This window comes from Talpa occidentalis, unplaced genomic scaffold (genome assembly GCF_014898055.3).
Source record: "Talpa occidentalis isolate TD23 unplaced genomic scaffold, MPIMG_talOcc4v2.1 talOcc4.5, whole genome shotgun sequence".
Lineage (NCBI taxonomy): Eukaryota > Metazoa > Chordata > Mammalia > Eulipotyphla > Talpidae > Talpa > Talpa occidentalis.
In genome coordinates, this window is record NW_023604861.1 from 85,340,637 (window position 1) to 85,354,495 (window position 13,859).

At 47.9% G+C, this 13,859-nt stretch overlaps 2 protein-coding genes and 1 pseudogene across 2 annotated transcripts; 1 reads left to right on the forward strand and 2 right to left on the reverse strand.

Moving 5' to 3' along the window:
• Positions 1-1,020: 1,020 nt before the first annotated feature.
• On the reverse strand, positions 1,021-6,894 carry LOC119258581 (retinol dehydrogenase 12-like). Its single transcript, XM_037526845.1, has 6 exons — positions 6,717-6,894; positions 6,327-6,569; positions 5,953-6,042; positions 2,203-2,391; positions 1,606-1,712; positions 1,021-1,478 (listed from the first exon to the last, which is right to left on the reverse strand). The coding sequence occupies exons 1-6, from the start codon at positions 6,892-6,894 to the stop codon at positions 1,290-1,292; spliced, it is 996 nt and encodes a 331-aa protein (XP_037382742.1). The 3' UTR covers positions 1,021-1,289.
• A 359-nt stretch (positions 6,895-7,253) lies between these two features.
• On the forward strand, positions 7,254-8,483 carry LOC119258582 (phosphatidylinositol N-acetylglucosaminyltransferase subunit P-like; annotated as a pseudogene).
• Positions 8,378-13,850, reverse strand: CUNH2orf81 (chromosome unknown C2orf81 homolog). The gene is made up of 4 exons (XM_037527668.2): positions 13,711-13,850; positions 10,867-11,097; positions 10,558-10,779; positions 8,378-10,423 (listed from the first exon to the last, which is right to left on the reverse strand). The coding sequence occupies exons 1-4, from the start codon at positions 13,726-13,728 to the stop codon at positions 9,101-9,103; spliced, it is 1,794 nt and encodes a 597-aa protein (XP_037383565.1). The 5' UTR covers positions 13,729-13,850; the 3' UTR covers positions 8,378-9,100.
• Positions 13,851-13,859: the final 9 nt, after the last annotated feature.

A 13,859-nucleotide genomic window follows, 5' to 3' on the forward strand; every position in this document is an offset into this window, starting at 1 on the left:
TTTAGTTTCTTTTCTGTGGAAGGTGTGAAGCATTACAACAAGGATTTTAATGTAGATTTTTTTAGAGGGTACCCATGCTGCTGATTGTTATATGTAATAGTCTGATCATGATGGTGAACATCTTTTTAAAAATAAAATAATACTATATCTGATTTGTGAAATTAATGAAAAACAATATAATAAATATTGGGTTAGAAAGTCTTAAATACAAAGGGATCAATTTATATTAAAGGCTTCTAAGATCTATGTATTGCTTGACAGAATAAATATATTGACTACATATATTTATTTAATAAGCCAGTTGAAACTTTTAGATTAATTAAAAAAGCAGATTAAAACTTTCAGACTAACCACCAAAGATCAGAAATAAATTGTATACTTTCAAAATAAGGAGAGTTTAAAACTGGAAATATGAGCTTAAAAATGAAAAAATTACCCCACTGCACCCTAAGATGCTTTCAATCAACCTTATTTATGAACACAGTAAAAGGTTCTAAAGAAAAGCACATGTACACAAAAGCAACATTATGACCAAGTTGATTTTATTGCAGAGATGCAAAGTTGGCTTAATACTAGAAAAGGTATTAGGGTTTTTTAGAAAAGGAAATCAGGGCCTCCCTGGTGGCGCAGCGGTTGAGCGCTGGGTAGCGAAGCGGCCCGCAGCCTCTGCAGCGCCAGTTCGATCCCCGGTTGCTCCCCGGCCACTGGAGGAGGGTGTTATTGCTTGATTCATCACCCAGGAAGACTTGGAGGAGGGTGTTATTGCTTGTTATTGCTTGATTCATCACCCAGGAAGACTTGGTTTGATAGAAAGTTGGACTGATTTATCTGCAGGCTCAGTTTACAGTACCAGTTGGAAGACAATACCCCGTGAAGCTGGGATGCTGTTGTACAGCATGTGGTATATTCCTTAATTCAGAGGGTGCTGTGTGATGCTATCTCCCTCCAAATCAGGAAGCATGGGTCTAGGAACCAAGGGGTACAGGTGGGTGTTTTTCTTTTACTGTAACACTAGTGAAGAAGTCTAACTCCCTGTCACCACCATCTGGGACTCAATAGGTTTGGAAATCCTTGCATTCAAAGGATGAATATTTCCATTGGAGAATGGACAAGAAAGAAGAAACTGAAACTGTCACTGGCCTAATAAATCTGACCCAACAGGAAGAAGAAATGATCATTCTACTGGACAAAGTGATTGATCCTTGAAGAAACAAACAAAAGGCATAATCAGAGTAAGGGCTGGGAGTTTGGGTGAGGGTGGCAAGTTAAGGCCAGAGTCAGAGAGAGGCTCAGCCCATCTGATCTAGCTTTGTTAGTTGAACTGAAGCATTCCAGAGGCTTTGGGCCACATGAGGATCCTGACCAGCTTCACTGGGAAGAGTTATCATACAGGAACTGCTAAAATATCTTCCAGAAATGCCCTCCAGCTCCTTTGCCAAGCTCAAATAGAGGACTGGGATCATTCCTTGTTTGGCATCCTGTGGAGACATTGGGGGGAACGGGTTGGTGGAGTCATACCAGAAAGGCTTTAGCCTGCTGGAGACACACCAAGAAGTGGCATTTCACCCCAGTATCTTCAGGCTGAGTCTGCTCTCCCCTACCTACCTTAATAAAGAAGCTGCAGAGCCAGAAGATGAAGCGGTACATATAAGAAAAATTCTTCATAATGTCTGTGTATACAACACCTGGATCCACACTGTTCACAGTCACACCTAAGAGGATGAGCCACACAGAGTGCAACGTGAATTGAGAGGAGGCCATTGGGAGAAAGGACGTGTGGTTCTAAAGTGTGCAATATGGGAAGGATCCTACCAGGTCTGTGGGGTAGAAACTACTAGAGACTTAGAGGAGGTGGGGGGAGGGGGGCGGCAGTCAGTGCTCTATAACCTGCAGGAATGTTGGGAAACAAGGCAGTAAGGACACACAAGATTTGAAAGTGTTGGGTGAACTGTGGGAGGAGCATGATGGATGTTATGAGAATTGGAGAATACTGAGAGGAGGAGGATGTTGTGGGTGATAAGAGAATGAGAAGAGGTTAAAAAAAGAGATATGAAGACAAAGTTGAGAGAAATATAGAGTGCAAAGATGATAAATGGAGATTGCAGCCATTTGGGGGATCTAGAGGGTATTTATGGCCTTGACATGTGGGAGGAGATGTGAAGGGTTGGGATTAGAGGATTAAGGAGTGTCAGAGTCAGGTACCTGTCCCTTGAAGTCTCCGGGCGAGCTCCCCAGTGAATGAGACCAAAAGCAGTTTACTGCAGTCGTAGTGCTGGTTGAAGGCCAAGGGGGCACCGGCCCCTGTCAGGTGCTCCTCATCAATGTACCCACATGCATGCCGAAAGGAAGACACATTCACCACCCGGGCTGACCCTGCCCGCTGTAGGGCCCCTGGGTGGAGAGAGGATCATACTCCTTCATCCAAGTTCTGGTGTAAACGCTCATGTCCATCCCCACCCTGCTTCCCCAGGAGACTCCAGGAAAGGAGAACCATCCAGGGCTTTCAGGAGAGGGTCAGTAGATAGCCGACCCAGGAAACCAGACCAGGTGCAAGAGAGTGAGACTTAATTTTCATTCTCTGCTTTTCCAATGCCCTTCCACCTCTTTTAACCTTTGGAATTTTTCCTTTTCTCCCACTTGCCAGCTGGAGCTGATTTAAACAACCCTTGTTTATGTTTTACCTCACTGATGGCTAAGTAGAGGAAGGAGAGGCTATTTTATTTGGACATTCAATAGTTTACTTATTCACCCCACAACAAAATGACAATCAATAGAGCATGTTAAATCTTATTTTTAATGAGCACCTATCTATATTTTAAAATCTAAATTATATAAAGAAAACTAGTAATCACATGTGAGTTTACAGTATTGTTTTCAAAATGTAAAACTATTTTGAGACCTACGTTCAAGAATCATAAGTGAAAAATTAGCAGATGGTATTTAGTAAGTTTGTCGGAGAAAAAAGTATTCACAAAGAGAACAGTGGAGCCCAAGGTTGCAGACATGGTGACATAAAGCCCAAAGTGGCTTACAGCCTAGTTAGAAACTGGTCTCACAAAGCTATGTCAGTGCAGGAACAGAGAAACCCTGTAAATGGAAGTGGCTGGGAAGGCAGAGGTGTCAGACAGGATCCACAGCATGGGTGATGTCTGGGCTGAGTCTTGGCAGATGAACTAAAGGTAGCCAGGCTAAAGGAATGGGAAAGGATATTGCAGATGAAGGAAACTTCACGTGCAAAATCACAGCCAGAGGGAGGGAAAAGAAAAAGATTACGGTCCAAAAGCTACAGATAATTCCTGGGTTATGGAAGGGTAGAAAGTGTGGCTCTCAGTCTGTAGGGGGCCTTGTAGGTGGAAAGAAGGGGTTTAGAGCTTATCCTATCAGGAGACAGTACCTTCAAAGGATTTTTTTTTCCTTTTTATTAAAGATTTATTTATTTATTTCATACAAGAACTGGGGCACAGGCCAGACGCGCAGGAGGGTGAGAGGACTCACCAGACACAAAGTGGGGAACAGAACAGGCAGACTGACCAAATACACCGCTGAGGGGAGCAGCGGGCAAGACAGGAGAGGTCTGCAGCGCCATGTGGGACCCTCGCTGGCTGGCCGGGATCTAACCAGTGCTGCAGAGACTGCAGACAGCTTCACAGCGCTGCCCTCAACCACCTGTGCCACCATGGGAGGCCCACCTTCAATGGATTTTAAGCAAGAAAGTGATATGATGAAAGATGATTTCTAGAAGTGGTGGAAGGGAGATTAGAGAAGGGGAGACAGGAGAAAACACAGTTTTAGGAACAGTTTACTAAGCAAAGTATAGATAGAGTGTTAGCATGATACAGTTGGGGGAACGGGGGAAAATCATTCATATTTACAAAAGTACGGAGTTTTGCCTTGCTTGTTCACTGTCTAATTACTTACAGTAATTGCCTCCCAGGAGAGGATAACTGATTTACAGGGAGCAAAAAGGACATTTCCCCCAACATATTCCCTATTGTACTCTTTCAGTTTTGTACTTTGGGTTTTTTCTTTAAAGATTTATTTATGGGCCTCCCCGGTGGCGCAGGGGTTGAGCGCTGGGCTGCGAAGCTGCCCGCAGCCTCTGCAGTGCCGGTTCCATCCCCGGCTGCTCCCCGGTCACCACCGGCCACCGGAGGAAGGTCCCACATGACGCCCTCTCCTGCCGCCCGCTGCTCCCCTCAGCAGTGTACCTCGGTCCCTCTGCCTGTTCTGCTCCCCGCTCTGGCTCTGGTGAATTCTCTCACCCTCCGGTGCTTCTGACTGTACCCAGTGCTTATATGTATGTATGTATAAATCAATTAATAAATAAATCTTTTTTAAAAAATCTTTAAAAAAAAGATTTATTTATTTATGCATACAAGAGATGGGGTGTAGGCCAGAGATACGGGGGATGAGGGAGGTGAGAGAATTCACCAGAGACAGGGTGGGGAGCAGAACAGGCGGATTGACTGAAATACACTGCTGAGGGGAGCAGGGAGGGAGACAGGGGAGGTCTGCTGTGCCATATGGGTCAGCTCCCTGGCCAAGGATTGCACTTGTGCTGCAGTGGCTGCTGATTGCTTCGTAGTGCTGAGACTTAATCCCTTGTGCCATCAGGGAGGCCCTACTTTGGATATCTATTAACAATGTTATTACTCTATAGAAAAAATTTGTAAGAGGACAAGTGTCTGCCACCCACTCTCCCCACCCCCAACCCCACTCCAAGTCAAAGTTCTACCCAAACCACCTTAATTAAAAAGAATTAAAAAGTCAGGAAGTTGGGGGCCTCCCCGGTGGCGCAGTGGTTAAGCGCTGGGTTGCGAAGCTGCCAGCAGCTTCTGCACCGCTGGTTCGATTCCCAGCTGGTCCCACATGGTGCGCAGACCTCTCCTGCCGCCCACCCCGCAGACCTCTCCTGCCGCCCGCTGCTCCCCTCAGCAGTGTACTTCGGTCCTTCTGCCTGCTCTGCTCCCCGCTCTGGCTCTGGTGAATTCTCTCACCCTCCCGAGCTTCTGACTGTGCCCAGTGTTTAAATAAATAAATAAATCTTTAAAAAAAAAGTCAGGAAGTTGGGCCTCCCTGGTGGGCCTCCCTGGTGGCCTAGGGGTTAAGTCTCAGCTCTATCACCACTACAGCCTGAATTTGAGTTTTCTCTTCCAGAGAGCTAACCCACATATAGAAAAGCAGACCTCTCCTTTCTCGACCCCTGCTCCCCTCAGCAGAGTATTTCAGTAGATCTTCCTGTACTGCTCCCCACTCTATTTCTGGTGAATCCTCCCACCCCTGGCATGGTATATTTGTCTATCTCTCTCCTGTATGCTAAGTTCTTTGAGAGCAGGAAGTCATGTTCTTGGAGGTGAGCTGTCTCTCTGAGGAGGCTTTTGAGATGGCTGACTAGTCTAGCTAGAACTCAGCTGTGGAAAGGAGAGGTGGGATCTTTTTTTTTTTTAAGATTTATTTATTCAAGAATTGGGGTACAGGCCAGATGCACAGGAGGGTGAGAGAATTCACCAGAGACAGAGAAGGGAACAGAACAAGCAGATTGACGAAACACACTGCTGAGGGGAGCAGTGGGTGCGACAGGAGAGGTCTGCCACGCCATGTGGTACCCTCGCCAGCCGGCCGGGATCAAACCGGCACTGCAGAGGCTGCAGACAGCTTCACAGCGCAGCGCTAAACTGCCTGCGCCACCAGGGAGGCCCAGGAGAGGAGGGATCTTATATTCCCTTGCTGATTGTGTTTTGGCTTGACTAACTCCATTACCAACCTCCTACTCCTGATTTATGCCACGTGATTTCTCCACCATGTACAACAAAAGTACACTAGGTTATCACTCACCAAGCAGCTGAGCTGCCAAGGAGGGGGAGGTGGCCATGGAAGACAGTAAGTCACAAAAATACCAGGGTTATGGAGAAGCAGGGACAACACAGAAGGTAGACACCTGTCCTCCCTTACCTTGGAGTAGATTTGTGAGCAGAAAAGGCCCCATGTAGTTGGTCGCAAACGTGAGTTCAAGACCCTCTGGGGTAAGTGTCTTGGGTAATCCTGGGAGGAGATTACAACACAGATGGTAGGTGATAGAGGGAGATAAGGTCTGGGGGGAGGTCATATACTGAGGTTCAGTAGAAATGCTACAGGAACATATATGCAAAGGTGGGGGCAATGAAGTGTGAGGCTATAACTTGAGACAGGTTTTTCAGGGTAGTGTATGAATTAGAGTGTTTCAACAGGATGAATGAGTTAGGTTTTGGGAATGCCTGTTTTGGGGTCCCTGAGCTAGAATTAGAGGCTCCTAAAATGTGTTTGGAGAAGCATGGGAAGGCACGTACCAGAAACTGCAGCATTGTTAACCAACAGGTGTATCTCAGGATGCTCCTGCAGAAGCCACTTGACAAAGCTCCGGATAGAGGTCATAGAGCTCATGTCCACCTTGCCAAGCAGAACACGGCTGTTGCCCCTTGTGGCTGCTCGGATCTCAGCCAGGGCTCGCTGTCCACGCTCACGACTGCGACAGGCCAGGATCACACAGGCCCCTCGGCGTGCCAGCTCCAGGGACACAGCCTTTCCCAGGCCTGTGGGAGGGTAGTCTGGGGCATGAGTTGCTCAGTGGAATAGAGGGAGGGACAGGGTGCTTAGAATGACCTTCTTCCCTGCCCTCCTTGTTGAGACTATTGGGAGCTGAGCCCCTAGCGAGGTGACCAGATGGGAGGATCACTCACCACTGTTGGCCCCCGTCACTACTGCAGTCTTCCCTCTCAGATCTGTGGAGCAGCGCTGGAGGTTCCAAAGATGAGTCTTACTCCAGAACCGCACACATAGTCTTTGCAGGAGGAAAGCAATGGTGAGAACATAGCCAGCTCCCCGGCCTAAGGTGCTAAACTGAGACCACCGAGACATAGTAGAGACTGCTGCCCTGGAAAAGCTGCAATGGAGTAAGAAGCGGTAGGTGCTTGTCAGAGTTGAGGACAGGCTACTAGGTAGGAGTGGGGTTGTAATTTAAGGAGGCACCCACTCTCAGGCTTGCTCAAGCACCCTGTTTGAATTCAGTGATTTAAGTTCCTCCTTAAATCATTTGACCTAGTTGAGGGATTGCCTCACCTTAGCTGCTAACCTTAGTGAAAAAGCTAGTAAATATGAGATTCCCTCAGTTCTGCACAGGCCCAAATTTATTTCCAAGTGAAACTTGTATTTGCACTGTAAGGCAAACTGATAGAGCTCCAGGAATTGGTGAAGCTCCAAATAAAACTTCTTGGGGGATGCAGTTGGGGAGTGGGATGGAGGGGCACCAGGTAGTGCCCTGACCACATGGCCTTTTCCAGCATTATCTCCTCTCTCACCCCACCTGCAGCTCTCTGGTCAGGGCTTGCTCATGGGACTCTGAGCTGAGGTGGTGGAGCTGTCTGGAGGGACCACGGTGGGTACAATAAGAACCTGAGGTCGAGAGTCTCCCCCACCCAGCATCAAATTGTCTCAAGCCACAGGAAAAAAGGGAGAAAATTCATAGATGCCATTGCCATAAAGAGCATTCTATGACTTGTCCTTTTCTCTCTTTTTTAAAAATTTTTAAAGCTTTATTTATTTATGCATACAAGAACTGGGGTATAGACCAGAGGTGGGTGTGTGTGTGAGAGGATTCACCAGAGAGAGAGGGGAGTAGAACAGGCAGATCTACAGAAATACGCTGCTGAGGGGAGCAGTGGGTGAGATAGGAGAGGTCTGCTGTGCCATGTGGGTTGCTCCCTGGCTGGCCCAGGATCTAACTCATGCTGCTGTGGCTGGCAATAGCTTGATAGCACTGTGTCTTTAACCCCTGCGCCACCAGAAAGGCCCTGACTTGTCCTTTTCTTAAGCTCCCAATTTGGCTTCATACTTTATATTATTTATTCCTGAATCTTGGCTCAACTCCTAGGGTTTAACCTATTGGCCTCAAGCTAGTGGGCATTTTGCATTGCCTTTCTACTTCCTCGGTTTTTTTTTTTTTTTTTTTGGAAATTTCATTTTTTTTATGATTTATTTATACAAGATCGGGGTACAGACCAGATGCACGGGAGGGTGAGAGGATTCACCAGAGACAGAGCAGGGAGCAGAGCAGGCAGACTGACTGAAATACACTGCTGAGAGGAGCAGCGGGCGAGACAGGAGAGGTCTGCTGTGCCATGTGGGACCCTCGCCAGCCGGCCGGGATGGAACCAGCACTGCAGAGGCTGTGGACAGCTTCACAGCGCTGTGCTCAACCGCCTGTGCCACCAGGGGAGGCCCTACTTCCTCATTTTTATAGTAATTGGTTATGTACTTCTATTTGAGTGAACATGATGATGAGTACCTCTCCACTCAACTCCATTCATACTATCATAGATCACTCACTATGCTAAAATTCAACAGCAGAAGAAATACCAAGAAGAGGTCATCCCAGCATTAAGAGATATTCCTATTAGTAAAGCAAATGTTTTCTTGCAGCCAAAGAACTTTATTACACCACAAACTGAATTGTATGTAGACTAACACCAGGAATTTGCTATAAGTTTTTGACATAATTTTTGACCACAATTATTTCAACTCTCTTATTAATAAAACAGTATAGAAACTTTTTTTAGAAAGTTGGATTTCTCTTAAAGTTCCATTAATATAAATGTTCACAATTATTAGTCATTAATGAACAGAATAAATTACTGCATTACCATATAAAAGCCTTCAAAAAACAAAAAATATCAGTTGGAAATGATATGGCCTCAGCTTCAAGCCATCTAATTCCTCATGTATTTGGATCACTTTGTGCTTAAGCAGAGCTGTCTTCTTCCTCCACACCCCACAGGCATCCCTTAAGTCTGCTCCTTTGTGGAGTGGAGGATGGTTCTCAGGAAGGCCTCTGCTGGGGAACAGCCTTGGTCTAAAGCCAGTTCTCCTAAGGGTGGTAATGGGTTACTCTCTGGAGTCAATGTCAGTCTTCTTGGCCTGCAGGACAACTCATTTATGGTTCAGTAAGAGTAGACACATTTGGAAGAAACTGACAGAGACATCAAGCCAATTCTTAAGGCAACTCAGGAGTTTATTTCTAGCAAGCAGACAGAAGGAAGGTGGGATTCCCCCTGCCTGAGGTTCGGGCTCAGAATCGGGCAGGTGCTTTTGTGGGAAGTGACCACACTTTGGGGGTTGAGTCTCTCATTATCTGTGCCACAGTCACCAGGGGCTTTGGGGCAACTGCCGGGATGGGCTGCTGCTCATTGGGAAGAGGGGGGCTGCCTTCTTTGCCCTCCTGCTGGGGTTCAGCAGAGTTGAGCAGCACCTGAGTGGTTGGGTTCCACAAGCTCACACCAGGAGCCAGCTTCATTACTTCTGGCAGAAGCATGGGCTTCCACATCACCTGAGACGTGGCCTCGAGGATCGGAGGCGCAGGATAAGGCCACCTGTGAGGATCCTGGTCCTCCTGGTGCCCAGGGTCCCGGCCCTGCGGAGGTATGTGGGCGCGGTCCGCCCACAGCTCGCCCAGCAACTCAGCCTCCCCATCCAAGCCTCTAAGCCACTTGGCACCTGGCCACACTTTGGGGCTGCGGCTTTGGGCCCCGTCTGTGAGCGCCGGGTGCGTGGCAAGAAAACGGAGCCCGGGGGTGGGGAAAGGCAGTTTAGACCCGACGCCTGGCAACGGTAGGTCTAAGCTTGAAGTGGAGAACTGGCGTTTTGGACCGCGGTCCAAGGTGCAGAAAGGAACGTCCAGCGGGAAAGGGACGAGGGCTTGAGGCTCAGCCGGGCTTTCGGTGTTCCGGCTCCGCGGGCGCCCGCGGGAGGCTTCCAGAGGGCGCGCCTCGCAGTCAGGGATCAGAACCTCGGAAGTTGGGCGCACCCAGTGGCGCGGCAATCGCGCGGGGTCCAGGCGCGCCAAGGCCGCCCTGCGACCCCCTCTGTGGTGAAGGCCGCTCGGCCGCCTGTCGGCGCGCGGGGGCCGCGGCTGCGGGAAGTACGCGCAGGGGCTGAGCGCGCTGGAGCCGCCCACAGAGGGGCTGGACGCCGACCCGCCGGAGGCGGCACCCGGCACCTCCCCCTTTTTGGGCTCCTGCAGGTCCCCCGTGGCGCCGGTCCCGGATGCGCAAAAGTACAGGTCCTTGAGAGAGAACTGGGGGCTGGGGGCCTGTGCCCTCGCGGCGGAGGCCTGGCGGCTAGCTACCCGGGACAGGTCCAGAGAAGGCCGGGGGCTGCCCGCGGGAGTCGGCTCCACCGACTGTGGGAGGGTCGCCGTCAAAGACCGGTCAGAGGGCTGGAGACCTTTGACTAGGTCGTCCAGCTCTTCTAAAGAACCTCCGGGCTCTGCCTCCTCAAACAGCTCCGGAGTGGGTGGAGGGCCCGTGCTGATTGTCAGCTCGGGGGAAGGCTCTGGAGAGCCTTGACCCATCCACGATCTTGCTAAAGGGGTGTTGTCCATGCTCTCCCGGTCCTGGAGAAATGCAAGAGGGTGAATGGCAAAACAGCAGAAAGGGGAAAAGGAGGAGGAGTCCAGAGAGATCCAGAGGGAAACTTAGACCCCGGGGCGGGGGCGGGGGTTGCGGAGGGAGCTGGGGGCTGGCTTACTTCGCCTGGGAAGGTCTGTTCCAGTCCGGGCGAGGTCGGTGTGCGCAGCACCGGCACGGATCCCTGAGCCCAGGCGTCTGTCGTGCACACCGAGGGCTCCTCGTCCTCAGCCCACGTGGGGTCCTCGGCCACTGCACGTTCTCCCTCGTCCCGGCCCAGGAAGCGCCACTCGATGATCTGCAGCATGGCCTCCCTGGCCTGGTTGATGGTGAACGGAATGCACTGCGGAGGCGAGAGAGAGTCTCAGCTCAGCAGAGAGGGTTCGGGAAGAGCGGGAGATGGGTCTGAAGAATCCAGATTCAGGCGCACCTGCCGTTTCAGGTAGACTTTGAAGGCGGAGTCCATGACTCGCGTCAACAACTCGTCCAAGATGTCCACCACCACGCCTTCGCCCTCCTCAAGAGCTGTGAGCGCTATCCACTCCGCTTCGTTGAGCCTCCCAGGCACAATGTCCACCTGCGGCACCGGCACGGTAGGCGGCCTCGACTTCTCTGCTTTGGATCGGGTCACCCCGCGGTCTCGGGCCTGCCTCTCCTGCCTCTGTGGGAAAGGAATGCCAAGGAAGTCAATCAGGGCAGGAAACCGAAGTGTGAACGGGAGAAGCAACTACAAGCTAGAAGAAAGCTTTCTCAATTAGTCCAGTAGGAAGGAAAGTCTTTTGAAAGAGACAAATTATTAAGAGCCTACCATGTGACACATACTTTTTAGGTTTGACCTATCTAATTTAATGTCCATATAGTCCGCTAAGCCCATTTTGTATTCAAACAAACTGAAACTTGACAGAAGTCAGCCATTACTGGCTTGGGTCACACAGTAAATCCAGGCTATTTATAGCTCTAACTCACAAACCTTGTTTTTACACTAGTTGAAAGTGTTCAAAGTTCTTGAGAGTTCAAAGAATTAGAGAATGAGGAGTCATTAAAAGATGCTGGAATTATTGTTGTTTACAGTCTCCTTTCCTCCCCAGTCAAAATCAACATACACCTCATTTCAATACACACACACGTTCTGAAGTGCAAATAAAAACACCCAACATATTCCCTGGTTGGATATTGAAAACATGTCTAACAAAAAGAACAGATGGCTAATTGAGTGCTAGTTACATGATGGCTAATTATATATATGTATAAATTCTAGATGGATTAAAGGATTAACATACCAATAAAACAAAAATACAAACAAAAAATTACAAATAGGAAAAATAGGTTAAATTGTCATATAATTTCTGGATGAGAAAGCCACTGCCTAAAAATAAAAGCAATGTGAGAAATAAATAGGTAGATAGGTGTAAACATATAGACCAAATTTTCCTGTACTTACATTTTAAAAATCCTAATTACAAGCTGATATTAGTTACCACTTACTGATATACTTAAAATGTGCCTAATTTACATATTTTAAAAACATTGTAAATATCACAAATATTGACTCAATTCCTACATTTTTTAGACTGTATACTATTTTTATTCCCATTTTACAGAATCTTCCCAGAACCATCCAACAAGGAAGTAGTGGAGTCATAATTCATAAGCAGATATGGCTGACTCCAGAACCTGACTTTATCCTTCCTCCCAAACAAAATATATTTGTGACAAAGATAAAAGAGTAAATATCCCTAAGTATATAAGAAATTCATATGATAAAAATCATAAGAAGATAAAAGCAAAGGGCATAACATTTTACAAAAGTGAAAACGTAGATGACTAATGAACATTTGAAAAAATGTCCAACATTCAAAACTATCAATTCCAGTTTTATAAATACACCCAAAGTCATATTATATGATGATTAAAGGTAATACTTAGGAATACTTTGTAATGGCATAAGAAAATAACGTGAAGGGCCTCCCCTGGTGGCGCAGTGGTTGAGTGCTGGGCTGCGAAGCTGCCCGCAGCCTCTGCAGCGCCAGTTCGATCCCCGGCCGCTGGTGAGAGTCCCACGTGGCGCGGCAGACCTCTCCTGCCGCCCACTGCTCCCCTCAGCAGTGTACTTCCTCAATCTGCCTGTTCTGCTCCCCGCTCTGGCTCTGGTGAATTCTCTCACCCTCCCGCGCTTCTGACTGTACCCAGTGCTTGTAAATAAATACATAAATCTTTAAAAAAAAAAAAAAAAAGAGAAGAAAAAAAAAGAAAGAAAAGAATGTGAAGAAAAGGAAAACAACAAAATTGTAATATGGATATGTTTCTTTCCTATTTGCTTCACTTCTCTATTTTATAAGTGCTTTACAATGAATCTGTTTCCTATCATAATCAAGAAAAATACACTTAGAACAAAAAAGTATAGTCCCCCAAAATTCATTTTAGGGACATTGGAATTTACTAGTAGATTCTTGAGAGCCTCTTCAACCTGGTTTCCCTCAACCTGGTTTCTTCCAAAATTTACCTACAAACACAATCTTCCCAAACTTTTGCCTCCCCACCCCAACTTTATTACCTCATACCTAATGTTCCACTAAATTAATTCTTCCTCATATCTGATGTTTCCTAAACCTCATACTGAACCCCAGTTCCCTTAAATCTCATTTTTCCTCACTGCTGGTGAGAACAGGCCCAGTGGCAAGCCCAGGGGATGGCCCAGAGCCCAGTAAAGGTTTGGCCAGAGTAGGGCAGACTGGACAAGAGAGGCAAGTAGGTTTCTTGGCCTTCCCCTCCCAGGTTCTCATGTGACATCCATGATAGCAAGCTAGACGTGGCCTAACCAGAGGGACCAGAAATATTGTTCTACAAAGACCCTTCAAACGTTTTCTTCTAAAGTTTCTTGGTTTTTAAACAATTTGACTTTCAAATGTAGTCTCATTGTTGTTTAATCTATTTCTTCCTTCTGAAATTCTCAAAATAGATCATTTGTCTCGTAGTTCTCTCCCAATACCTGACCAATTCTGATTTATTCATTTAAACGGGCTTATATGCATTAGCTATATCCAAAGTCACGTCTTGTCCTGGGACTGCACCACCCGTTTGATCCTTTCCTTCAGGTCAAAGCATGAGTGACACGAAGTAGGCGTAGGTTTTCTGCCCCAGTACCAAAGAAGCTTCCAAGGTCACCCTGAACGACTGCGAGCTTCGGGTGGCGCGGGGCTGCACTACGGTTGCCGACACCGCCCTGAACGACTGATCCCGGTCCTTGTGCACCCACAGCTGAGCTGAAGCTCACCGAGCCTTCGTGAGCCATCGCGGTAGCTGGAGCTCCAATCTACGCCCGGGTCTCAGCAGTTTTCCAGCGGGCTGCGTCTGCCGCCGCCTAACGGTCGCCCCAGCAACCGCGCCGCCCGCCGACGGCTAGTACCGCCCATAGTTGCCTCA